This window comes from Caretta caretta, chromosome 4 (genome assembly GCF_965140235.1).
Source record: "Caretta caretta isolate rCarCar2 chromosome 4, rCarCar1.hap1, whole genome shotgun sequence".
Classification (NCBI taxonomy): Eukaryota; Metazoa; Chordata; order Testudines; family Cheloniidae; genus Caretta; species Caretta caretta.
Genome location: NC_134209.1, coordinates 100,576,364 through 100,602,954, shown reverse-complemented (window position 1 = coordinate 100,602,954; position 26,591 = coordinate 100,576,364). Strand labels below are relative to the sequence as shown.

At 46.4% G+C, this 26,591-nt stretch overlaps 1 protein-coding gene across 3 annotated transcripts in view; it reads left to right on the top strand.

Moving 5' to 3' along the window:
• The first annotated feature begins 11,025 nt into the window (after window positions 1-11,025).
• PDGFRA (platelet derived growth factor receptor alpha) overlaps window positions 11,026-26,591 on the top strand; it is a 47,902-nt gene continuing 32,336 nt past the window's right edge. The window contains exons 1-3 of one of the 3 annotated variants that reach the window (XM_048848281.2): window positions 11,026-11,111; window positions 20,705-20,765; window positions 22,517-22,831. In XM_048848281.2, coding sequence (XP_048704238.1) covers window positions 20,717-20,765; window positions 22,517-22,831 — 364 coding nt within the window. In that variant the 5' untranslated portion in view covers window positions 11,026-11,111; window positions 20,705-20,716. Of the gene's footprint in view, window positions 11,112-11,360; window positions 11,547-18,822; window positions 18,867-20,704; window positions 20,766-22,516; window positions 22,832-26,591 lie in introns of those variants that run through there. The other 2 variants (XM_048848280.2, XM_048848282.2) reach the window with 2 other exon arrangements.

The window sequence follows — 26,591 nt, the reverse complement described above, 5'->3', positions numbered from 1 at the left end:
AGCCCTAGCATCAGCATCCCTATTTGGTATCCAGTGATTACAGCTACAGTACCCCTAAGACCTGACACATTTGCGAAAAGTGAGTTTTCCACATCCCTCATGCAGAATAACCTATGTTTCTGAGAGAGACTTAAAATGCATCCAGCATCATCCAGCTTCTACTCTATGTTTCAAAATAATAGATGGTGTGGTATGTACACAAGGTGACTGACTCACCCCGTTTTCCTCCTGTGACCTTTATCTCTATTCAGATGCTAATAATGGTTTAAGCTAATGTTTGCCATTCAAGATCTTAAAGCAATGCTATGCAATGGGCTGTAGACCCATAACAGAGCAAGTTACTTTTAACTTTCCTCTTTCCTAAGTCAATACTGGGATAGGCTACAATGAAAAAAAACACCAACATACGGAAAAGAAGTTAGAACCAGGGGCGTGCTTTAGAAGCACTCTGAGCAAGCAACTGCACAGGGCAAAGGGCAATTAAGGGGCACTGACAGGTGCAAGTGTGCTGCGGGACCATTTGTCTCCCAGAAAGAGAAGACACTCTGTTTCTTATATATTTACAATGGCGTCTGTCTATTGAAACTGTGTAACTACCTATATAGTTTAACCACACACAAGCAAAATTCCATGGCTCTGACTTCCAGTGTTTACATTGGTGACATTAATAACAAACGCAGGTCTAAGCCTGAAGCTGGAACTCTAGGATCAGCCTGTCAGCCAACCCTCTATGAGCAGCTACTGTCATATTTTCTTTGGAGTAAAGCAGTTCCCTAAATCTTTCAGTTTGTTAGGCTGACAGATACTGGGCATCATAAACTCATTTGGGGCACCAGCCCCATGAGGGCGAATTATGATTTTAATATAACATCCGCTATCGAATATGTCTATGCGCAGCTTCTAACAATTTTTCACATCTACATTATGAGCTTTAGTAACATCCTTTTTTGGGTATTTGAGGTACTACAAACTTGGAACAGAACACTTAGCACCATGCACAGTCTTATACCCCCGTGCAAGTGTGTAAAACACTGTGAAACCAGAATGGCTCTATATTCAGCTTTGCTGAAAGAAATTGGGCTCATTGTGTTTTTATACCTATTTCCAGTTTCTTTCAGTAAAAATGAATAGCATCAAGAAAGCCCGATATTTGTATATAGGTATAAAAACACAATGAGCCCAATTTCTTTCAGCAAAGCTGAATATAGAGCCATTCTGGTTTCACAGTGTTTTACACACTTGCACGGGAGTATAAGACTGTGCATGGTGCTAAGTGTTTCGTTCCAAGTTTGTAGTACCTCAAATACCCGAAAAAGGATGTTACTAAAGCTCATAATGTAGATGTGAAAAATTGTTAGAAGCTGCGCATAGACATATTCGATAGCGGATGTTATATTAAAATCATAATTCGCCTTCATGGGACTGGTGCCCCAAATGAGTTTATGATGCCCAGTATCACATGAGTTTTTATACCTATTTCCAGTTTCTTTCTGTAAAAATTAATAGCAGCAAGAAAGCCCTATATTTGTCTTTACTGAAAGACACTAGAAATGCCTTTTGAATACATAACGGGCCCAATTTCCAGTGTCTTCCATTTTCATTGCTACATATAGGGCTAAATGTATTACTTTTCTTGCATGAATATGCTAGCAGAATAAGAGGGGGCCTGGAGTCTTTTTCTCCACTCCCAAGACACCCACACAGGAAAACAGGAGGATGGACCAATAGATAGACTTAGGCTGCTAACTACAGCAGTAGATATGGGGCCTGTGCCACACAGCTGCCAGAGGCTGTGATCATATAATATGGGGTGCCCCCCTAGAACCTGCTGGGTGAATGTTGCCACCATTTTTCCTCTTTGGTACTAGAGCACTGCAAAACACTTTTCTCTCTGGTCCTTTGAGCCATTCTGCCTCCATTTGTCTGCCCTCGTTCCAGCTGGGTGCTGTATAGGACATCGTCCCCATTTTAATTCTGAAAAGTTGACAGGTGCTGTATTCTGTTGCAGCTTCTCAGTCAGACTGGTAATCTCCCCTCAACGGGAACCAAGACACTACCTTTCTTTAGGTTTGTTTTTTACATTAGACATCCAGGTCTTGTCTACCCTGGTTTTGTAGAAGACTGTGGATGAGTTGTTAGCTAGTGGGATTTTGATAGCACAATAACAAGAGGGAAGCCTGAGCAATTGATGAGAAATCCCTTCCTCTCTCAGACTATAAGAAATTCGTTGGCAGTTTGTTTGGTTAAGTGTTATAATTCAAAGGTACAGCAAACAGCTGGGATAAATTGTTACTTTGTGATAGGTTCAACTTTAACTGATCACTGAGAATACACCCATTTCAGTTCTCTGGTGCCACAAGGAGGCCTCCAGCAAAAAGAGGAATGAAGAGACTTAATAGTCCTGACATTTTTGCTAAAAAAACAAACAGAATGTCTCTTCTCCTCCTGCAACTTAAAACTCCCCTAAAAAAAATCTTTCAGGCCTCCTTTATAGATCATAAAGAACAACTAAGGCCACAAACCTAATTCTCCCCTTCCCTGCTGCAGCCCACCTTTAAGACACTCTTATTAACCTGGGTGAAATCCTGGCCCCATTCTTGTCAACAGCAAATATCCTATTGACTTCAGCAGGGCCAACACTTTAGCCCTGGAACCATCTGGAACCATCTGGAGTGTTGCTCCAGTAAATATTTTCAAACCTGCGGGAGCCCCTGCTCTCCTCCCTCCCCCTGCAGGGCTAAAGCCCCCAGTCCCTGCAATCCTCAAGCCCCAAGACACACACCCCCAGCGGAAGTCTGGAGCCCCAAATGGGGATGGGGCATGGGGAGCTCTGGGAAATAATCTCTGAGCATTTAAACCCTGCCTGGAACACATCACTCAGCTATGTATGTCAAGCCAAGAGACTTCTTGGGGTTGCAAAAATTTATGATAAGCTGATTTTATATCAGTGATATAAGCTAAACAAATACATTGATATCAGACAGGGTGGCCATTAAAGAATATAGTGCCATCCTGATGCATGGGGAGTTATGTAGGCAGGCCTACATTTTCAAAAGCTACTAGTAATTTAGGGTGCTTCAGTTTTTGAGCCTCCAACTTGAGACACCGTAGAGGTGCTTAACTTTTCAGAGTTATTGAGCAAATGCCCTCTGAAAATCAGGCTCTTTCCAAATGTGTCAAGCTGGGCACCCAAAATTACTAGCCACCTCTGATAATGTAGGCCAAATATTCTGGACTATTGTGACCCGCATGTAACTCATAGCTAGAAGAAGGAAATATGCTGCTTTATCACATGACAACCCCCAGCCAATCATAATATGACAGTGTTCTTGTGCTAAAATAACAATTGCATCCTTGATATTATTTTTAATTAATTTAGTTAAATAATTGCTTCTATATTATTTGATCTTCCTGCAGAATGATATATTTATGTGCACACAATTACTTGAAACATACTCTGCTCTCAAGGGTTAACTTGGTTACTGGAACCAAACTGAGCATTTTAAAATGCAGCTACCATGGAGAATAGATGTCTTTAAAGCCATTATATCATATGTTAAACAAAAGGGCTCCCAAATGATGTTCTAGTTTGAATTATTTGTCTTTGCAAATTCTCTGGTTTTATTGCCAAAGAAAAGACATGTACGGCAGCCACATTCTTATGTGTTATACCAATTTAAATCTGGAATATTTCCACCAAGCTAAATGAAGTTACATCAGATTTAAACAAGGGAACAGAATCTGGCCCGATTCATATAGTGCTTAGTTTTCAGAATATAATTTGGGTTTAAAACACTTCCTGCAGCAGCTGGATGTTTCTTTCATGTTTCCTATCTACTAACTGAGCTGGCAAGGCACTGTCAGATCTCACAGTATCAAAGGCTGTAAAGGGGAATGGTACTGATAGTCAAAAATGGCATAAACAACGTTGTCTGAATTTGGCAACATTGATTTGGTGTTGTAATCCAATAATAGTTGTAGACTGAAAACATTTCAAACAGAACAGACTGGAGACTTTTAAAAGAACAAAGCCTAAGAGAATTCTGTCCATAATTAAATATGGCAATTAAGGGGCAATTGTCAGCTGGGGTGGATCAGTGCTGATCTACCGCAGTGGAGGATCTGGTTCTTAACCTCTTCTTCATTGGGCCACCTTCATCCCTGCTGCCACTTCCCTGGGGGAGCTATCTGCGGAGTGTCATACATGCAGTGAATCTGACGGGCCTCAGACTGGCACTTCCTTGTTGTGTATACAATACTAAGAAGGAAGGTAGATTCGTTTCATGATCAGATGCAGAAAGGGCTGATAGATCTGACTCTGTTCATCAATCATTTCGGAATGAACTGTCTTGGGGCATTATGAATATTTGACAGGACATTTTCAGAGGCAAAAAACCCACAGTTCTATAGTGTGTCAGGAGATAAGAATACCTTCAGACGAGGGCTTTGCATTGGGTCGCCTCCCAGCAAAGCTCTCACGTTCACACCTACATTATATAGGCTGTTTGAAACCACCAGCGTCCTTTGCAATTTTAGTAAACAGAAAATCTTCATAAAATGAAACCGGCTGCAAATGAGAAGAATTCATAATAGAGATTCCTAAGCAGGAGCCGTATTTGTCTTTGCTGTCGTGAATAGAGGCAGCAGGTGGTTTCAGCGAGACAGGGGCAATGCTCTGTACAGAGGTAAAATTTGAATTGTCGATGCAGAATCTGACCAGTGTCACTCTGGTCTGTTGCCTGGCGTCCTTGACAGAGGGTGAGTTCTCTGGTGGACTGGAGCGCCCTCTAGTGGTGTTAACTGTAGCCACCAGGAAATGTCTCAGTGCTTCAGAGAGAGGATACGTTTCTCCCAAGGTTTACTCTTCTCTAACGCTCCCGCCCTATGAAGGCGCGAGGGTGTTACTATGATTTTAAGAATAGTGCAGACACCGCCTCCAAATTGCTTGAAAGCGTCCCTTACCATCCGCTAAACTCTTGCAACAACAAGCCCCAGCCCACGCTGTGCAAGGCGGCTGCCGCCGCCGTCTGCAGACGTTTTATTTCAACCCTCCAACAGATGTTCATACCGTGATACTCTGAAAGTCGCACAGCACGCAGATTAATAATCCTTTCTCTGACTAACAACACACCCCAGATCCTCAGGATTTAATGCTCATCCTCATGCCATCTGGAGGCTTTTGTGTCCGATACCCCCTCCCCGCGCCTCCGCTTTTGAGGCCATTAGTTGACTTTTTCATACCTGTGTCCTGCCCTGTCCGTCGAGCTGATCTACCAACGGTACATTTAGCTCTGTACCCATTTCTAGCTCTGCCACAGCCTTCCTGGGCAAATCTCGCTGTGTCTCAGTCCCCCAGGTGTAAAATGGGAATAATATGCTTCTTGCCTCCCAGCCTTTGCCTGCCTGGGCTCCATGGTGAACTCTTCCCAGGCCGGGACTGTCTCTTACTATGCGGTGCCGCTACACAAAGCCTACCACAGTTGTGCACCAATCCTGGGTAGGGCTTCTGAGTGTTGTCATGTAAATACTAACATGGGGACACGCCTTTGTCTGTCTCTTAAGAAGGCTGGGGAAAGCAATTTCACTTAGGAACTGATGGCAGAAAGTGGTGCAAAGTGGCGTGGGACCTATGGAAATTCTGACTAATGCCCCTACTGCCCCAGCGAGCATATCCAGGAGTCAGTTTTTCCTTGCCTCTCTGAGCTGGATGAGCTCACCCCTACACTGGGTTAGGGCTGCTTCAGGCCCAGAGCAGCCTATTTATTCTGCCACAGTCAACACGCAGGGCAGGAGCCGAAGGAAAACAAAGCTTGTTTTCAGAGAATACAACTTGCAGCCTTTTTTTTTTTTTTTTGGACATCCTTTAACGTTAAAAGCCAAATGCAACAAGTAAAACATCTCCACGTTGTTGCAGCAGCCTCAGCAGAAAAAACTTTGGGCACATCTACCTTAGCCAACAATTATTATGAATAAAAATAAAGGTAGGAGGAAAGGGGGGCGGGGGGAACTAACCGTTAACTTCTTTTGTCTGGCTCAGCTCCCCTGCAGTGTCACTGGATCCCTGCTATTCAAAGCCAAATTATGTTGAACAAACAGATTGAGTGGAACTGGTGTTGGGGAAGAAGAAAAACATCACAGGGAGACTGTAAATGTGTGCACGTCAGCAGAGGGCCTGGCTAGCCTTGTCAGACTCAATCGAGGTGACGACTGGATTTCTTTTTCTCCTCTCTGCTTTTGTCTTCACAACGGCCAATGTAGTGTCTCTGGGAAGCTTGATTTGCTTGCTCGGCTAGTTGTTTAGTCTGGCAGGGATAACAGCCCTCTTGCTACCCTCCTCCCCCAAATGTGGCGACAAACGGAGGCGCTGAGAAGCCCCCTTCTTGAGGGTTTGGTGGGTCTCTCTCCGAGTTCAGCGCTTGAAACAAGATTTGTGCTTTGAAACTAAAGGTGACATCGCGGGGGGTGTCAATACACCAACCCAACCCAACCGCGGTTGTTTCTCCTAGCCTTTCAAGCAGCTCTTTAAGAAATCGTCCTGAAGCGACTCGAATAACCTCTGATGCTAAGTAGCTTAACGATTCCAGAGCAAAAGCTGGGGGCGCGTGGAAATCAGGCTGCTTATGAAAAGGTGCCGAGACGCGAGGAAATTTGGTTTCAGTGTTTCTCGCTTGTAGGGCTCATTTGCCCGGGGATCAGAGATGATTTCCCAAAGGCCATTTCCTGTGGCCGCTGATGCACATGCTGCTCGGATGCATTCGGATTTAAGGCTCCGGCTGGAAAGTCTTTTTTTTTTTTTTTTTTTTGGAGTTTTCTAGGGTAGGGAAGAAGTTGTTCTCACTTTTCTGAGTGCTACTCGGCCGCAGGTAACTGGTTGCAGCTGGGAGTGCCCCAGACATGCCAGTCTGAGTGCCGTGCTTAGCAGAGTTTGGCCAGGCTCTGAAAGACGGGGGTGTTGCAGAAAAGTCACAGATCCGATTTGGGAGATTCAGTTTAATGGAGCCAGATATAGCGGCCGTTTATTTAGGAGCCAGGTCAAAACAAGGGATTGCCTACTTCATTCCTTATAGCTCTCCACTTTAGAACGTGTCGGGAAATAAGCAAGGTTAACTGCAAAAGTACAAGAGATGCGTGTCCCTGACCTTAAAGAGTGTCAGCTTCAAGGAGAGAGCCACAAAGGTAGGGCGGGCAAGAGGAGGGGTTTAGATGAAATCGGCCAGCAGCACAGTGCTTCAAAGTCCATGCTGCAAATGCTTAAACATGGGTAAGGATAATTAAAACCAGACCTCCTCGAGCTGAGACAAAGGACTCCATCCCCGCTCCATCTGATCCCGACCCCATGTACAAATGAAGCCCGTTAAAAGCAGTGTCCGATCCGATGCTGCCAGGCTCGGAGGGCGGCATGAAGGCACACACACAAGCCAAGGAGCCCAGCGAGCTCTGCCCCGCTACAGTAGAGGCCAGGGGTCCAAATTAACAAACCATTAGCCTGCCTAATAGCCTCAGCTACTTAAACTCAACCCATCTCGCCCCTGGGCCAGAGGGACGCGCAGGAAAGGGTCATTATTTACAGCAAATTGTTTCTTCTCCTGGGGACCAATAGCGCTGTGGGGGCCAGAGAGGCAGCTTGAAGGCTCCCAGCCCAATAAACAGACCACATGAGCAGCTCTGGACAAGGAACCGCTGCTGGTTTCAACCTCACTGCTCAACTACCCCCATCTCAATGTGGATTCCTCCGCTCCGCTTTTGGACCCACCAAGAGATCTGGACTTTGAAGCACTTGGCGAGCTGATCTGTGCATAAGAGCTACCATTGCCTTGCTGGCTGGGCCAGCGCTGCCGTGTATACACACGCTTGAAGTATAGGTTTGAAGTGTAAACATGTACTTTGAGGCAACAGCCCTGTCAGCTGGACTCCCAATGTTTTGTTTAAGACGCGAAGCTCCCATCTGTCTGCCACATAAACAGTCTGGGAAGGAAAGTCCCCCCGAGAGCACAATGCCCTCGGTTTCAGGCTGAACTGCCCTTGCCATTAAGCCGTTGGAAGCGTTTGTAACAGAAAGGGGGGCATTTGAACCACGTGGGGGTAGGGCCAAAAAGCCACCCCCCCGCAATACCACCCCCTTCAGGAGGGGTTAACACCTATTTGCTCGATGCGCAGCGAAGGAAAGCCGCGGAACGCAAGAAATGCATCCGAATCCAGCTGCGCTTGGATGGAATTCGAAGTACAAGAAAATTTGTCACAGAAGCCGAATGGGGAAGGAATGTGAACGGCTTAAGCCGTGTTTGAGGGGAGAGGGCTTGTTTAGGTTTATTTAAATACATCACCTTAAACAGGCTGATTCTGGCAAAGCCATGGGGAACCACAGTGCTTTGAGGGGAGGGTTGAAAATATCCAGATGTTGAATTATGTTTGAAACTGGTTTCTTAACCGTCCAGGTTCCTCCTCTCCCTCCACCAACCTCAACCCCTCCCCCCAACCCAGTGCTTCACGTCCATTCCTCAGCGTTGCTTACAAAAGTGGGCTACATGTGACAGTGGAGTGCCACCTCATCAATGTTTTTGCACGCCCCTCACGGCTCAGTGATCAGGGCAGAAGCCCTGCATTTCCCAAGCCTGTTTCTCAGCACAATAAGTGGAGGAGCGGAGGGGGGTGGGACAGGAGCACAGTGGGGTCTCTCTCTCTCTCTCTCCCAGCAAATGGCCCGGAGGCAGCCGAGATAGTAACAGGGGCAGAGCGGAGCCCTCCAGCCAAGGGCACACATATGGTGTGCATCTCCACTGCTTTCTATCAGCCAGATACCGAGATAAGAAAAAAAATAAACACCCAGCCTTGTAAATGGGAAGGTTTCTCGCCCTCTTCCCAAGCTGGGGACCGCACATGGCCCGCTGCTTGGCTCTGTACAACAATCTTGTAGGATCTTAGAACAACAGAATGTAAAAGGCGTCTTGCTCTTCCCTGTGTAAGCCACGCAGGGCGAGTGACACAGGGGGGGCTGGAGATGACTCAGGGACTGAGATAAACGGCTGAAAATGTCAACACTTCAGGCACCGATCCCCGCAACCGTCCAGAAACAGAGTCAATACACGCTGAATTATTAGAGGTGTTCCTGCTTCGGAGGCGTGTACACAATGGGTCCGATCCTATCCACAGCTGGAGGCAAAGGGAGTTTGGCCACTGATTTCCGTGAGGGTAGGACGGGGCCTATGGCTTGTAACTACTCACGTTGTATTTACCCGGAGGGAGGAGAGGCGCTAGACATATATTTCGTGTTAGAGGTGGCTGTGATGGGGCCAGTAAATAAAACTCTAGGTCTCGAAATACCAGAGTATCCTCCAAATGCGAAGGTACATTTACTTTTTCTCCAAGCGCTGTGGGATCCCACATGGAAGCAGTTAGCGAATGTTTGTTAATGATCATAACAAAGACATTATTCAAATTAGACAGGTAATTACAACCAGAAGGAACATTCCTTTCTTTTCTTTCTCTCTGTTCTGTTTCTGTCTGCAAGAATGGCTCTCCCTTCACATCTGGTCCGGACACTACAGCATCAGATGTCCCCTTTATCGTTTTAGGGATTTAATACCCAGGCGATAGTCACACAAATAAATCCCAACCGAAACAAAGCTACTTTGCAAGGCTACTAAAGAGTTCTTTGCGATCCTGGAGCGCGTTTGACTGGTGTGAACCCTGCTTTAAAATTCCGAATCTCACTTTTATTTAAACCCTTGTAACCATGCAGGGTTCGTTCGAGGCTTTGTTTTTCCTCTCTCCATCACCCGCTAAAAGAGCAAGGCCATTTGTAACCTTGTTGCTCAAATAATTCCAAGCTGCATATATTGTTCCTTGCTTGCTGATCGATTGGAGCCTGGTATTTATTTACAAGCATTACGGTATCCTGTTAGCATTCCGAACAAGGGGCTGTTCATATATCTGCCTCCAATGATTTCCTGAAGGAACATGTGGAAGCAATAGTGAGGTTGTGCACTCACCCAAGCCGAAGATGCCTTGGTGGAGAACACGCAATAGGCTGCAGGCACCGGGAGCACCAAACAACCCAGTGAGGGGGGACCCTGCAAACGCAGCCCGCGGGCTCTCAGCTTGAACAGGATTACACTCCCTGCCTTTCACAGCTCCCGCTGCCCGGTCCCTTCGGGGGATTTGCGCTTCAGAGACCAATTCTCCTTCGTTTGGGAGGGAGAAAACCACCAGAGTCTATTGCTTGACTTTGAGAACAAACTGCTTTTGTTTAGTAACGAACAGAAGGACAAGCGCCTATAAAGGCAAGGCGGGAGAAAGGGAAAGCTGTGCAGAAAAAAAACGAGGACGCAATGCTAACAAGCATTCCTCTAGGACACCCTCCCCGGCCGCACGCACCCCTGGACACTCCAAGTTCTGCCCTGGAGAAGGGGATGTGAAACGCACCTCAGCTCCCATTCCTGGGGCTGCAGTGCCCCCTCGCACCCAACAGCTGAATAACTCCAGTTGCACGAAGCTGTGCTCTCTGTGCCTCGTTTGATAGGAGCTAGCCAGAAAACGAAGAGCAGCCCCATCTGACTCCCAAGATTACATCAGTCTCTCTCTCTCTCCACACACACTTATCTCCAGCAAACAGCAACAATCGAGCCCGACGAGATACGTGTATCTCCCGGCTGGGGATCAAAGCTCTGGCCGGAGACTATTCTAAACCGAGCCGTTCAAACCCGCAAGGCTTCGCCTGCAATGTCTGTCCAAGCTCCTTAATGCTCTGCGGTGGCTTTGGAGGTTGAGCGAGCCTGGGGAGAGCGGGATAGAACACACGGTCCTCCCACGTGAAACCGCAGGGTTCGGACACCGTTCTCTTTCGTCGTTCCTTTCATTCATAAATACTAGGAGCTCGCCTCTGGCTGTGGGTGCCTGGCGCTTCACAGCCATCCGTCCATCCATCCACCCACCTTTCTACACCAAGCCCCAGCTCAGTCAGGCGTCAAAGACATCACTAAGCTACCAGTTCACTTCCATCTCAGCTTCTTCATCCGTGCCCTGACACTGGGAAAGGGACCCCAGCCTACGCGGCCGCCCCACCTGCCCAGAGCGTGTGTGGAGGGAAGCTCATTCGTGCCATTGGGAACACGGTGGGTTTTCAGGAAACCTTTCCCCCCTGCAGTGCAAAACTCTCAAATTCGCCCCCCATTCCCCGGCCATATGGCTCCACTTGCGGCCCCTCCTCTCCGCGGCTGGAGGTTGACTGGCCCCCCTGCCTGCGTAAGAGCCGCTGGAGGCTGGGCTTCAGGTGCGGACCGGACCAGGGAGGCTTTTATTCTGAAGGGGCAGGGGGGGGGGCTCATTTCCTGACAGCTATTTACTTAACGCAAATGATTAGTTTTGGAAGGATGGACTCGAACATCGAATCAATTACAAGACGCGGTCTCTGAGAGCATTGCAGTCTGAACTGGAGGGAGCGAGGGAGGAGGAGGAGGAGGAGGAGGAGGAAAAGTCAGAGAGGACGTGGACATATTTTTGACTCTTTCTCTAGACTTTTCATTGCGGATTAACGTGTGAACGGGAAGGTAAGGGGGGGTTTCCACTTTTTATGCTAGCTGCAGGGGACGTTGCTGATCCGGATCCAAGGAATGGAAGGTTGCTGGGGATCAGCCCCTGTGTGGACTGAAGAGCCGGGGCACGGGGGCGGCTCACCTCCTCAGGGGATCCTCGCTGGAAACTCTAACTCTGGAAGTTTGCGCCTGAGCCTCAAAGGGCTCTGGAGGCTTTCGCTCGTCGGGGGGCAGCTACCTCCTTGGGGGGCTCGCACGGGGGGTTCCTAGGGCTGGGAAGGTGGTTTGTCCCTGGAAGGTGATGCTTTCCCCCTGAATGGAAGCAGCGCGCTTTGTTGGAGAGGGCTGGGGAGAGGGGCGATGGGGGGGGGGGTTGGATGGAGACAGGGGGCGGGCGAGACTCGGGGCACTCGCTGGACCCCAAAAAAGGACAGCGAGGGCACTGGCCGAGGAGAGAAGGATGGACAAGTATCACCGATCCCCTTCGGCTCCGGAGAGGGATGGAGCAGGAGCTCCAGTGGCCTGCGGGCAGGGGAGAGAGCAGCGATCGCCCCGGGAGTGGCGGGGCGAGGGGCCCCCGACAGTCGGGACTGGGGGGCGGCAGCCGGAGGACGCGGGGCCCCTGTCTGGAGGAGGCTGCCCCGCTGGCGGAAAGGCTGCGCTAATGACAAACACATTTGGGCTGGGGCGGAGGGGCCACAGCGCCGCATTCCTGCAGCCTGGCTGGGAGCGATTCCGGGGACGGAGCTGCGAGCGGGCTCCGCGCCCCCCTATCTCCAATCTGGAGTGAAGCCCTTTGTGTGAGGATCGGGATCGGCGGAGGAATCTCGTAACGGGAAGGAAAGCGGGGACTTTGCCGAGGAGCCCGGATCAGCTCTCGGGGCAGCGTACTCGGGGAGTTGAGAGGGCTTGGCGAAGGTAAGAGGAGGGTCTTTCTCGGACCCTCCCTTGGCCGCTGTGGTCCCAATCCCCCCTTGGCTTTACCTAGCCCTCCTTCCCTCCATCAGGTCCGACCTGCCATCCCTCTCTTCCATTGTTCCCGTCGTGGTTAACACCCCTCCCTCGTCTTTTCCTGCGCCTCCCGAGCCCTCTCCCCCAGCGGGCTAAAGCGCGTAGAGATCCTCGGGGTGCTGTCTGTCTGCAGGGGCAAATCATCCCCCAACCCGATCCCTGCGCCCGGCGGGTTTACACCTCGCTCTCCGTTCTCCCTGCGAGCGGGGAAGCTGAACTCTAAGCTCTGGGCTGTTACCTGGCGGCGGGCCCAGTTCACACACACCCAGCTGCGCTCCTCGTGCGACGGACATGCCAGAGCCACAGAGCTGCCAGCATGCCCTAGCTGTCTGCCCCGTCTGCAGCCCAGGCGGGCGAGCCCTTTGGGTTGTGCCCAGGGAGTGTAAGGGACCATCAGCCCTTTGCGGCTTGTGATGTGTTTGGTTGGATTTTGTCTGGCGCTGCGGTTGAAACTTGCTGGCCCTGCCATGCTGGGGTCCCCTGGAAAAGTCCCGAGAGGACTAGGAAATGGCTTATTGGCTCTTTGCTGCGTTGCTCAACATTTTTGGACGGGGACCCAGCAGCTAGTAGACACTCCTAAGAACAGGGCTGGACCGTGTTTTGGAGCGAGATGGATCTAGGGAGGCAGCACCAGCCCTCAAGACTCAGCAACACGTCTGGGAACTGAGACAGGGGTAAATCCCAGAGGAGAGCGGGCTGCCTTTAGTTCCTGTGAGGTAATTACAACGACAAACAGAGTTTTAACTCCGCTCCTGCCTGGATTACAGAGTTATTTTCTGTCCGGAGCTTTCAACCCCACCACATGCAAATTCTCCAATTGCTTTGGCGACCTCCCACACCAATGTCTAATAATCCCCGCGAAGGGCGCCTTGCAAACACAGGAATCGACTGCATCCTCCGGGAGCAGATTTGGGAGTGACACGAGACATCTCTCTCCGTGCCCCATGCATCAGACGGGTGGTCCCCGGAATGCGGATTGCGCTCGCCCCCCCGAGCGCGTCCAGCTGTAACTGCCTCGTGTGTCAGCCACGGAGCGTTCCGGGGTTGAGAAGGTGTGAGGTCAGGCAGAGAGAGAAACTCTTTCCTCCTGTCCCCAGTGGACGCCTTTATCTGCGCAGGGGAGTCCTCAGCGTCGGATCCCCTGGAAGGCGGGGCATCCTGCGCAGACAGGGTGAATCCCTAGCCTCATCGAGCCCCCAGGAACAGCGGCTTTGGGGGACCCTGCAGGCTCCTCACAGCCGCTGTGGAGACCTGCTGGCACATGGAATAGTGTGGCCTGGGATTCGAGCCTGAAGCGGGCCCCGAAGGCTTGGGGAGGGGATTGAAAAAGAAGTTCTGAACAAGAGTGTCAGATCAAGGAAATGTGGCGCTTGGAAAACATTTGACTCACCCCAGTAAACACCAAATTTGTGCAGCTCCTCCCCACCTCTGGTTTCGTGTCTGGCTGGCTCGCCTAAGGGTTGTTGCTTCAGCTTGGCAAAGGTCTTGCTATTGTTTCCTATGAAAATAGCGAAGTGGCTGAAATTTGACGTTCTCTCATTGTTCTTGGGCTCTTTCGGTTAATCCTTTCTCGCTAACTCTCAGCTCCCTCGGCTTTTCCAATATGTAAATGTTATAGATAAGTGTTCCTCAACATGTGTTGACTTTCTTCGCTGCTGGGTACCCTAGGATCATTTGGCCTTCACTATCTCGGAGTCAGTCAATAAAGTGGCAAGCGTTGGCCAGACGTTTAAAAAACAGAACAGGGTGTTTGAAAGTGTGAATGTAAACATTCCCCGCCCCCCAAACTAAACAAACTAGCATCAAGGCAGTCTTTACAATATCCAGTTGTCCTCTGGCAATGGAGGCTGGGCTTCCCGGTTGAGCCCTGTATGTGTAGTGTGTGTGCATGCAAGCCGTAATGCAAAAGTCCTGTAGACTTTAACAGAAAGGGATCACACCGTTGGTTTTTTGAATGTAATCGAGAATTATATTCCCTGCCGTAGGATTTTGGTTCAGATAAAGGACATCATTCTTGATTGAAATGTTTAGGAGTTTTTCATAGCACCCTATTCAGTTTCCATGGTCCTTACTGGTTTCATCTCTATTAAGTTCTCCAAGAATTTTCCATATGTGTGAGCGTGTGTTCTTGGGTTTCTGAGCCCACGGTGGAATTTTAACCTGACCCGGTGAGCGCGGAGCTGGGGAGAAGAATGGTTTGATGGATCTGACACAGTTTCCTCCAGGTTGAAATCTCAAACCTTGGTTTCTCGCAGAGGAGCATTGGTTGCGCCCCATAGGGAGAGAAGGAAATTAGTGGCCTCTTCATCTGAGTCCGGTCTGGGAGGGAGGGAGGGAAGAATTACAGAGCTCCCTCCTTCAGCTGTGTGTGTGTGTGTGTTCTATAGGAATGTTGATTCTGCAGTTTTTTCCTGCCAGCAATTACTGCTATACGTTTCCGTGTGTGCAAAAGGGAAACATCTCAGCCTCCTTCCCTAAAGCTGGGGGCGGGATGTGGGGGGCGAGAACACACCTAACCGTTCACCATTTGTTAGCACCGACAGTGGAAAAAGGCAGCCAGGGAAAACTTTCCCCTGCCAACAAAGCCTGCCTGGTTTAAGGAAACTGCTGAGGTCGCTTTCGGCAGCCCCAACGCGGCGCTCTGGGGAGGGAGTGGGGGACGAGGCGTTAGCTAAACGGCTCACGCTGGAGAGCAGGGCTGGTGCCTGTGGGGTGTGACGTGGTGGATAGGCTGGAAGGTGCCAGACAATGTTTTCCCATGGCAAGAGGCAGGAGTAGATTGTCCAATCTGGGGCAGGCTGGGCTCTGCAAAAGGTCCCGTTTGCAGTGTTGTGCTGCCCCCTAGCAGTCATCCTTACGGTTACCGCCCGAGCCCTACAACGTTTTACGGCATATTGGGCCAGTTTCCACGGTCTGAATAGTAGCGTCCCCTTAGGTTAGTCTCACTGCTTGATTTCAGTGGCGTTACACTGCTGTAAAGCGGGAGCAACACACTGAGGAATCAGGCCTGTGGTTCTTGAGCCCAAGAATTTCCAATCTCAGGGGCCGATCCTGGCATAGGATCCGCTAGCGCAGTTCCCTGCACCAACGCAGAACTCAGGGGCTGTGTCAGTGGATTCAGAGACGGGATCAGACAAAAACAATAGGACAGAAATCGAAGATTTTGAGGTTCATCTTCCATTTGGCTCAAGCAAAATTTGAACTGTGCAGATCTGGCTTTAAAAAAATGCCCTAGAATCAGGGAAGAATGATCTTCATTCTTAGCTTCTTTATTCAGATTTTTTTTTTAAAGAAATGTCCCTGCTAAGCAATGATTTGAATGAAGAGAAATATGTCCAAAAACTTGATAAAGCTTCAAGAAGCATGAAAGTATATTTCAAAAGTTCAAGGGAATTTCAGAATCCCCAAACACCAGGTTCCCCTATCCCTAGTCAGAGCTCATCTTACTTTTAAATGATGGCCCTGTTTCTGCAATTACATCAGTGTGTGCAGGGAGGGGACACACAAGAGTCTGCCAGCATGGCTCTGACTGTAGGATTGGGGCCACATTTGCTATTGTTTGTCACCAGATGTGTAGACTACAAAGAGATCTTCATACAGCAGGGTGGTTTATACAGATTTTGGTACCAAGGAAAGCAGGATGTAGTAAGGTGCATTTTCAACCTCATTTTCTTTGTATTGTACTCTGGGTCAAAACTAGAGGTTGGATGCGTATCATACTCTGAAGGCCTTGAGCCAAAGAGGTTTGTTTCAGCTGTTTCAAAGAGCAGGGTTTTCCAAAGACTGCTTCACTGGGCCCCTCAAAAAGTGCTCATAGCTTAAAATGCAAACACACAGAACCTCCTGCCCCCCACCCCTCGGCTTTCAAGTTAACCTTTCCTTTGGGTTTCCCACTTTAGACTGTCTTCTCTTTTTTAAATTTTAGACCCTGATCCTGAAATTTGATCTGCAAGGAGAAAACTTTATTCCTGTATTCTCTATGAAGTCAAAGGGGCTAAGCATGGGGTTTGCCCCATGGAGCAGACTGCAGGATCAGGGCCTTAGACTGTAAGCTCTTTGGGGCAGAGTTTGCTGCGTGTGTGTCCTGTAAAGTGCTGGGCACACTGTAAGAACCTAATACAGAGTTAGAATTGATATTTAATAACTGTTGCTTTGCTATGGTACAGGAGAGATATTCAGGCCACCCTGAATGTAAATATTTTGAAAGGGGCAGTGGAGCAACCCTCTCTTTAAGAAAAAATATTTAATTGTAAACTGCATTTTGCTAGTGTATTTTAAGCGGACAATCACAGAAGTGTTTTCGGTTTTGGTTTGCGTGGTCCTTTCCTCTTAGCACTCATGGAAATCTTCAGAACTTGCTATTGTTCACTGTACAGAGGGTCTTGCTTTTGGGGAGTCTTATAAGGAAAGGAGCCAATGACCAAGAAAAGTTACAGGTGGCCGTGTCCACATATTTACATCAACCTCGTAAATCACACCATTTTCATCCAGTGATTTCCTTTTTCTTACCTGGCTCCAACCTTTCCTGGAAAAGCTCAGAGCTTCCCCAGAGAAGCCAGTTTTAGGGAGAACCTGCACTAAAAGCATCAAACTCATTCCCAAATTAAGATGATCTCATCGTTATGTTTCCAAAACCTGAATAGATAATGGTATTTGGACCTGCTTTTGCAACAGTCTCCACTAGTACTGCAGGTGTGAGTAAGCGTTGCAGGATCAAGTCTTTTTACCAGGGCTCACACGAAGTTAAAATAATTTCCATATAAAATGACAGTTTCAAGTTGATGCATGGAGACTTGGAGTCGCTTAAATTCCATCTCTCACCTTTGAGACTGATGCTCCTTTCTGCCGAAGAAATGCAGTTTGGCTGCACTAGTGTGGACCAACACTGCCATCATGTGGCCAATTGGATTAAATGCAGGTGACTGCTACCCAGTGGGAAATGAGGCTATTTTCTGTTATTTTCTGTTATTTAACGATGGATATACAATTCTACTTTCCTGGTGAAGGTCTTTGACTAATTTATGACAGCATGAAAGGTTGATACCACTCTTTCCTCCCCAGAATGCTGGTGCTTTCCCTCTAGCATGTGCAGAATGACTGACTGGGTCTCTCATTATTTTCTATATGGATTTTTACATCAAGGTTCACAACATTATGGATACAAATTTTACCAAATTTTGTTTTGACTTACACACCACAGTCAATGGAACTATTCATGGTGGTAAGCACTGTACTTGATAGCAACTGTTTGGCAGACCAGGTCCTTATAAACAAAGATTTTGATTATATCCCTTTCATGATTTAGTATAATCAAAATAAGTAACTGAAATACTAACAGGTTTCAGAGTAGCAGCCATGTTAGTCTGTATTTGCAAAAAGAAAAGGAGTACTTGTGGCACCTTAGAGACTAACCAATTTATTTGAGCATAAGCTTTTGTGAGCTACAGCTCACTTCATCGGATGCTATAGCTCACGAAAGCTTATGCTCAAATAAATTGGTTAGTCTCTAAGGTGCCACAAGTCCTCCTTTTCTTATTTTGAAATACTAACATTTAATCTAGACCACTTAAAAAATCTAAATAAACACAATTACTGCTTTACTCTATACACTCTGCTTTATGTATATTGGCAGACTAATTTGGAAATTTGAGCCAGATCTAACATTCTTTTCATGCCTCTCTATTCCTATTATAATCAGTATAATCAGTATAATCCTAGGGTGTACAAGGAATGAAGGATCACACCATAAGTATGCATACACTGCACATGTGCTTATGACCTTGGCCCAGATCTTCAGCTAGTGTAGCTCCATTGACTTAATTTATGTCAGATAAGGATTAGGTCCGTGGGGTGTTCTGAACTGAACCTGGGGTGTTTACTGAAGCTGACTAAATGAAAATAGTTAAAATAAAGAGCATGGAGGGCTGGGATGGAATAACTCTTTCTCTTGCCTGGGAGGAGACCATTTTTTTGCCCACTTACTGGCTGGAGCTAAATATACTTACTCCCACCAATAGTTTGCCTAAAGTATTGGCACTGAGTTAGGCAAACAGGCAAAACAAGCATACGCAAGAACCCATTGGACATGGCATGCCAGTGATCATTGTTCTTTAGATGCATGACAATGTGCAATTCCATTCAAACTGGAATCATGATGAAGAATCATATGTGTATACCCCTATTCTCTCTTTCTCAGTTGCTGGAGGTTTCTCTGGACCTTGTCCCATAGGTTAATATGTCATTGATGGAAGGTATCAAAGCAATAAGATCTCAAAGAGCAACCAGTCTGTCAATGAAATCCCTACATTGCTGCACTGGATTCAGGTACTTAGCTCCCATTGGCTTGCATGGTAGCTAAGCTGTTTGACTATGTCACAGCATAGTGTCATCACCCATAGTTCCACTGGGTATTATAGGCCCTGATTCTATGTGTACTTGTACTGATTTTACACCAGCGTCAGTTAATTGATTTCAAGTGTAATTACTCCAGATTTGCATCAGGGTAAAAGGAGAATCAGATCCAGATTACTTCTTCATAGACTGCATTCTTTTCAGTGAATAGTCCATAGAAGCAATATATTGTGGTAAGAGATCCTTCTATCTGTAAAGGCAGAAGGAAACCTGGCAGACAGTATGGGTAACACTGTCTTGGGGAACATGAGCTGTTAGCAGTGAAATCAATAAGGCAGACTATGGGAATTCTTTAAAGATGTACAGTGGGTTGCTTTATCTAAAGAAATACAGGATATAAATGTGATAAAAGTGAGAAAAGAGGCTGAAACCAGAGGACTTCTTTGATGTCCCAGAGTCTGTTATCAGTGGGAGGCAGATACATAAACACATGACCATTGTTGCTAATTGCAAAATCAGGCTGAATGGCTTGCCTTTGCTGGAATGCTGTCTGTCGAATTTCTGAAGCTGTTGCATATGTTCCTTTAGCTGGTAGTTTGTAAATCTTCATGTTGCCAACACACTGCACAAGTCATTCACAATGTATGAAACACATTTTGGTTTGCAACACTGCTTTATATGTTTGTTCCACATGTGGCAAGAGGCAGGGAGGACCGACTCATCTTTCATAAACAAATATTTCTTGCCATTCTCTGATCATGCTACTACAAAGTACTACAAAGACATATAGCTGGAAGAATCTGCATGTTTTCCCTTCTTAACAACTGCTGTTATGCCCTTGTGGGAGTAGCGGGTGTCCAGCACCTTGAAGAACTGGTTGCTAGCATGGCTCGCTATCAACATTTAGTTCATATCTGAGAGGCCTGTGTTCCACTTTAGTAGTCCATTTGTATTGTCCTTGTTCAATATATACTGATATTCCTGTCCCTATTGAAATCAATAGCAAAACTGAGTAGGGACTGCAGGATTTGTCTTGGGAAATTTGGATAGTTTGATTACCATAAGTTGAAATTATATTATATGGCATGTAGACAGTTATTTGTTGCAATTATCTTTTGGACGCTGCCTGCTGTCCTATGGCAATTTGCTCTGTATAGCTTAGAAGGCCAGAAAACTCCAAATAATCCATTATTCTTCATGCTGCTTGGGAAAAGAGGTACTGTAGAAACACAACTGCAGTCTTGTGCTCCCTCTTCTGTTTTACTAGAGAGCTTCAGTGTGTGTTTTAAACAGAAGGTCTCTTGATCAAGGGAATTCTTATTCAATGAAATAAATGCATTTATTGAACAAACTAAAAAATAGATCGAGTGTTAAAATAGAACTTTAGTAGATGATGGTACTTTGTATTATAGAAAGTGGTTTTAAATATACTCTTTCTCTCAGAATTGCTACCATCACGTTTTGTAAGCAGTCGAAAGGCCAGATCTTGCCATCAGTTACACTGATGTAATTCCATTGCGACCTCATTCACTTCTGTGGAGTTACTCCATGCATAGAGCAATGTAATTATGGGCCCAGTTCTGCAAGGTGCTGTAGGGACTGTGGGCAGAAGGTGCTCAGCATGATTGGGCCATGAGTGCAGAATTTGGTCCAAAGTGTCCACCTCCTTTCCCGGAGTGAGCTCTGTATACCATATGCTGTGTGTACTCCTAAACTGGCAATAGAGTCAGAAGCATTGCAAATAGCCCATTGCCTTTATAAATCTGTTCACTAACTTTACTTTTTCCTGCTTTTCTATTTTTCTGTTTCAGCTGTGCACAGTGATGGGTACTTCCCCAAGGACATTCCTGCTCCTGGGATGTCTCCTGACAGGTAACAGTCCTAAATTCCCTGTGTCTCTTCATTCATTCTCCTTTGTAAGTCTGGGCTTAAATCAATGCTCTACAGTTGATGTTTCAGATAGATTTGTTTTCAATGTGATCAGTGATCATGAATTACAGCACAGATGATCAGTCAAGCGGTTGTAAATTCTTTTTTTCTGACATTAATTGTAATAAAAGCAGCCGGGAACATAGTCCCAAGCCTGTGATTAAATCTACTGAAAATAGTCATATTTTTATGGACAGCCCATCTTTTGTTACTGCGCAGCCCAACGAAATAGATATGATACAAGGGAGTTCCCTGGTGGAGGGGAATGGAATCCACTGAGCAGCTACCATTGCAGCCTTAGGGCTATTGTAACCTCTGCAGCTGCTTCTTCCTCTCCGGAGGGAAGAGGTTTGGCTAGTGGATCTGTGTCACTGCTGATGCACCAGCCATGCCACGTCTCTCCTGCCAGACTTTCTTTAGCAGCACGTGGGAGCAGAGCTCCATCGTGTGCAGCAGAGTGCAGGCTGCCTGGGTGGGATCCCTCCCTGCAGCCTCCTGCTCTGTGCCACATAATGCACTGGCTGCACTGGCGAGCAGGCCTTCCATATCAGCAGAAGGAAATGGGGCGGGGGGGGGGGGGGGGCAGAGCAGGTTTTGCCTCAAAGTGCCAAATATAAAAAGGCCAGTATTACTAGCCAATATAGGTAACATACTTGCAATGGCTTGAGAAGCAGAACAGAGATCACAATGGGCCCAGTCCTTGGCGCCACTAAACCTGCTTTGTGCTGGTCCCCTGGCATACAAACCATTTATCTACCTCCCTGATGATTTTTCCGGGGTCTCGAGGGCTGTGGTGCTGGGTGTGGCTGTTCTCACTTAGGGTGGGGACTGGGCCAGCTCTTGGCCAGCCCAAGTACAACTTGCCCAAACCAGAGAACCTGGCCTTGTAAATCCAGATTGTACATTAAAAGCACTGCAGTTACAATATCCTGTCGAATGAGTTACAGTTATATTGGATCACTGGTCTTCCTTACATTTCAACTAGAGATGGGCCTGAGCCACCTAGGGTATGTCTACACTGCAACCGCTCCCCCCTCAAGCCCCAAACTCACAGCAGTGAGTCTCAGAGCTTGGATCCACGGACTTGGGCTTGCAAGGCTGACAGTATGGCACTAAATAAGCCACATAGACATTCTGGCTTGAGCTGGAGCTTAGGCTCCGAGGTGCGCTTCAAAACCCAAGCTGGAATGTCTGCATGGCTATTTAGTCCAAATTTGTAGAGCCACACTCTGAGACTCGCTGCATCAGGTTGTTTTATTTATTTATTTATTTTGCAGTGGAGACATAACCAAAGTTTGGATCCAGGCTACTGCTGTAGCCCATTGCAGAAATAGAGGTCAGCTGTAATGTTCAGATCCAGGTGTTGATCTAGCATGAAATGCTCCCAAAGTCTGGGGCTGTTTGGATCTGGGGTTTTGGTTGAGAGCCATCGCTAATTTCAACTCTTTGTCTTTCATTTCTGGATGCAAGGTGGACGGAACTGAAATGAACAGCATTTTGTCTGAGAGGTTCAAAGAGAAATTATTTTGCCCTCCATAGGGAAATGCTGTGACTGCTTTCAAAAGGGCTCATTTACAGGGAGATCAGTGTGTCTGGTTTGGCTGTTTTATAGATAAATTGCTCATCCTTTCTCACATCTATGTGGTGAGCATGTGCTGCTTAGTAACCGGTTACTTATTCATTTCCTTTGACAGGACCATGGCTAACTTTTTGCCAGCTTCCATTGCCGACTGTTCTTCCGAATAGAGATGAAATGGTCGTGCAGCTGAATGCCTCATTTACTCTGAAATGCTCTGGAGACAGCGAAGTGACCTGGCAATACCCACTGGCCGAAGGAAGCCACAGGATAGACATTAGAAATGAAGAGAACAACAGTGGTCTCTTTGTGACTTTGCTGGAAGTGGGGAATGCCTCAGCTGCTCATACCGGATTATACACTTGTTACTACAATCATACTCAAGAGGAGGACGGGGAGTTGGAGGGGAAGGATATCTACATCTATGTGCCTGGTGAGTGGGTTATGCTGTGTTACAGCTGAAAAGTTTGCCTGGGTTGTGGTGTAGGAATATCAAGGACCCTATTAAGCATTTAAATGGAGAGCAACCTCTTGATCTGAGCTGGGCATGCTCCTCTTCACATTGATTTTGTTTGGTATGAATTAGTTCTCATGAAAGGTAATGAATTGACAGCCTTGGAGGCTGAAGCTTTCTCTCCACAAAGTGCAGGAAAAGGGCAGTGCTCCCCCAGTGGATACCTTGACTCAGACATGGAGACCAGCTCTGTGGGTGCACATTGCACGTGGTTCAGTCTCCATGCCCATTGGCTTCATTGCTAAGGATTCCAACTAGGGGAACACAAATGCCAACTATTTGGTGGTGGCTTGTGTAATGTGTTCTTTGGGACTTGTACTGAGACCAGCTAACTTCATGCATACCACTAAATAGTCAGATTTCAGAGTAGCAGCCGTGTTAGTCTGTATTCACAAAAAGAAAAGGAGTACTTGTGGCACCTTAGAGACTAAAATTTATTTGAGCATAAGCTTTCGTGAGCTACAGCTCACTTCAGTGGATAATAATGGTTCTTCGTCTCCATTGACCTAAATTGGGTTTGAACTGATAGCTCAGAGGTCATATATTGCTACTTTCAAATATCCAAAGTGTGGAAATGTATTAATTGATAGAAAACTTGAACTGCAGTGCAGGAAGATGCTCACATATTACAGGGCATAGGAATCAAAGGTGATTAGTAAGATGTAGCTGTGTTGGAACACCTGTCACGAGAGAGGTGGAAACAAGAAACGGCAGTGAGGGCCAGTCTGGCAAAAGGCAAATAATGTGGTGTTTTCGTGAATCGTTTGTCACAATTTTCACAGCAAGACTTGCTTTTTCTGCCCCCAAACTGCCTCTCATGAACAGTGGAAAAATCTATTGGACCCAAAGAAATGACAATGGCAAAAACAATGAGGCTGTGTAGTCTTGTGGATAAAGCACATGACTGTGACCCAAGAGATCTTGGTTTTGTTCCCAGCTCTGCATTTTGTCCTCTGGGTGACCCTGGGCAAGCCATGTCCCTTCTGTGTCTCAGTTTCCCCCACCTGTAAAATGGGATAATGATACTGACTTCCTTCGTAAAGCATTCTGAATCTATCAAGTTAGGTATTATATTATTATTAATAAGAACACCACCCAACAGGGATCTCAGGGAACATTACCCACCTGGTAATCTTCCCATTCCCTTTAGAAGTGCCCACTTCCATCCTCTCCTCCTCCACACACTCTGCGGGGTAGGGATGTCGCAGAATGTCCATCTGTCTGCCAATCCTCTGAGGTTGGAGTCAGAAGTCTATTAAACCTATTTGTCATGGCTGTAATAGGAGTCACTGGCTGAGTCATGACTGACTGTCACATGAATCTATGAGCATCAAAGTCTTTAAAAAGGAAGAGACTATAACATTTGACATCTGGGGATTTTGGTGTGGGGCAGGGGAGGGTGAGTGGGTGGATGGGGAGCAAGTGGGTGGATGTAAAGATAAATGGCTTTACAAACTTTATTGTGAGCCTTTGTAAAGCATTATATAGGACTGCCTGGGGCTCTATTGGGAAACAGGGGATTAGAGACAGCACTGCAGGGACACAAAGTACCAGACTGGTAGACTGGCAGTGAGCATTCTGAGCGTTAGCCTACAAGCGCAGGACAGGAAAACAAGGGAAAAGAAAAGAGGTTGCAAGTCACCCTGTAAAACTTTAACACGTTTGTGAAGGAAAACAAGATGCCTGGACTACAAAACGACTATGTAAGGGAAAGAGGCAGCACCAGAGATTTTGTGAAGTGCCCTAAAACTTTGACGTCTGTTATTTGGGTTTTCTATAGACCATAACGTGCCATATTAGCATGACTCTTCCACGATTTCCCTCTACATTTACCATGAAAAACTTGTAGCACCAACACTTGTTCTTAAGACGGTTATTGAAGCTTGGGCAGAGCCTGTGGGCCTTATACCTCAATATCAAGTCAGCCCTAAGCAGTCCACTACAAAACTGATGACGTTGGATGGTGCGGTAGCTCACTATTAGCTCGAGGACAAGGAAAATGAAGACAGATATCAGAAGACTCCTACAAATTCATACAAAGTCTGTATTCCTTTAATAGAAATAATATGCACACGCTTTGTGACCTCAAATGGAATTTCACAGACACTTCAATTTAAACACACTGGGTTAGATAAAACAAGTTTATTAACTACAAAGAGATAAATTTTAAGTGAATGCAAATCAGAAATGGTTACAAGGAAAAGATAAGATGCAACTGGTGCCTAACTTAAACTATGTTAAATTCAAAGCAAAATTTTTCTCACCACATGCTCTCAGAAGTCTTACTGACCAAACTTCTTAGGCCAGGACTCCCTCTCCAGTTCAATGGCTGCTACTTGTGTTCCTTCTGGTGCAGTTAAGCAATGAACAGAGAAAGAGAGGAGGGGTTCTTTGGGGTGTTTGTCTCTTCTTTTTATGGTGTCAGTCCTCCCCATGGAAAACATTTCCAGCTGAGATTCTGGAGACAAAAAAATCTATGGAGAAGGCTGTTCCCTGCTTTTCCTTACCTTTTGAGAAACCGTTTGAGGTTTCTTTGTCTACCCTTCCCACTTGATGACTTTGTTTATTGATTAAATGCAAAGTAAGCAGAGTGCACATTCCTTTGTTTGAGACAGACATGTTTGCCAACCTCAGTTCGGAACATGTGTTAAGATCACCATATAGTGGAATCTTATAACTTCACCTACAATGTTGTCACACATATTTTATCAGGACAATATTGACTAGCAAATGAGTTTTCAGATGATACCTCACAAGGCATTCTTTGTACGAAGATTATTACAACAGTGAGTAGGGTGTGGATATAAGCATACATTCTGTCACAGTCCCCCAGATCGGCAAGCTATAGGCATCTTGTAGTTCTTTCCCCTCACTAAAGAGTCAGCTGACACTGTTGCAAAAGTTAATCTTTTTTCACCTAATTTTAGAATTTTCAGGAAAATTTCTGTTTCCACCATGAACTTTTTTTTGTTTTGTTTTGGGCAGAGCAATTCCTCTCCCTACAATAAATTATGAAGGCTGTGGGGGAAAAGAAATTTATTTATTAAAACCAGGATGCTTTATGACTTTTACATAAGGATGTAATAGCCATACAAGCCGGAAAAAAACCTAGGTGAAGCCTCTTTCTGTTTTTAATTACATTTGGAAAGCAAATGTACCGAGTTGGGTGGATGAGTTCTATAGTGCTGTGTTTGGATTGTTGTTACAAGGAGACTGCCAGTGTGTTATAAATCCCATTGTTGGAGGGGTTTATATTTCCATTATTAAAATTGATGATGAAACTTAGCTCACAAGCTCTTAGGTTTGCAGTAGTTATATGTGTGTTTAGAAGTGGCAGATTATGATCATTTTCAGAGCCACTGTTTTAAAGTTGGGTATGTTTTGCAATTTAGATTTTAAACTGAATGTGGATTGGATGACTATTGGAACTGGGGTACATTGTGTTGGTTTTAAAAAATATTGGGGATGTGTTTGCTTTTTTATGGTGTGCCCCATAATTCAAGGCATATGTGGGGGGAGGAATAGCTCAGTGGTTTGAGCTTTGGCCTGCTAAACCCAGGGTTGTGAGTTCAATCCATGAGGGGGCCATTTAGGGATATGGGGCAAAAATTGGGGATTGGTCAGGGGGTTAGACTAGATGACCTCCTGAGGTCCCTTTCAACCCTGATGTTCTATGATT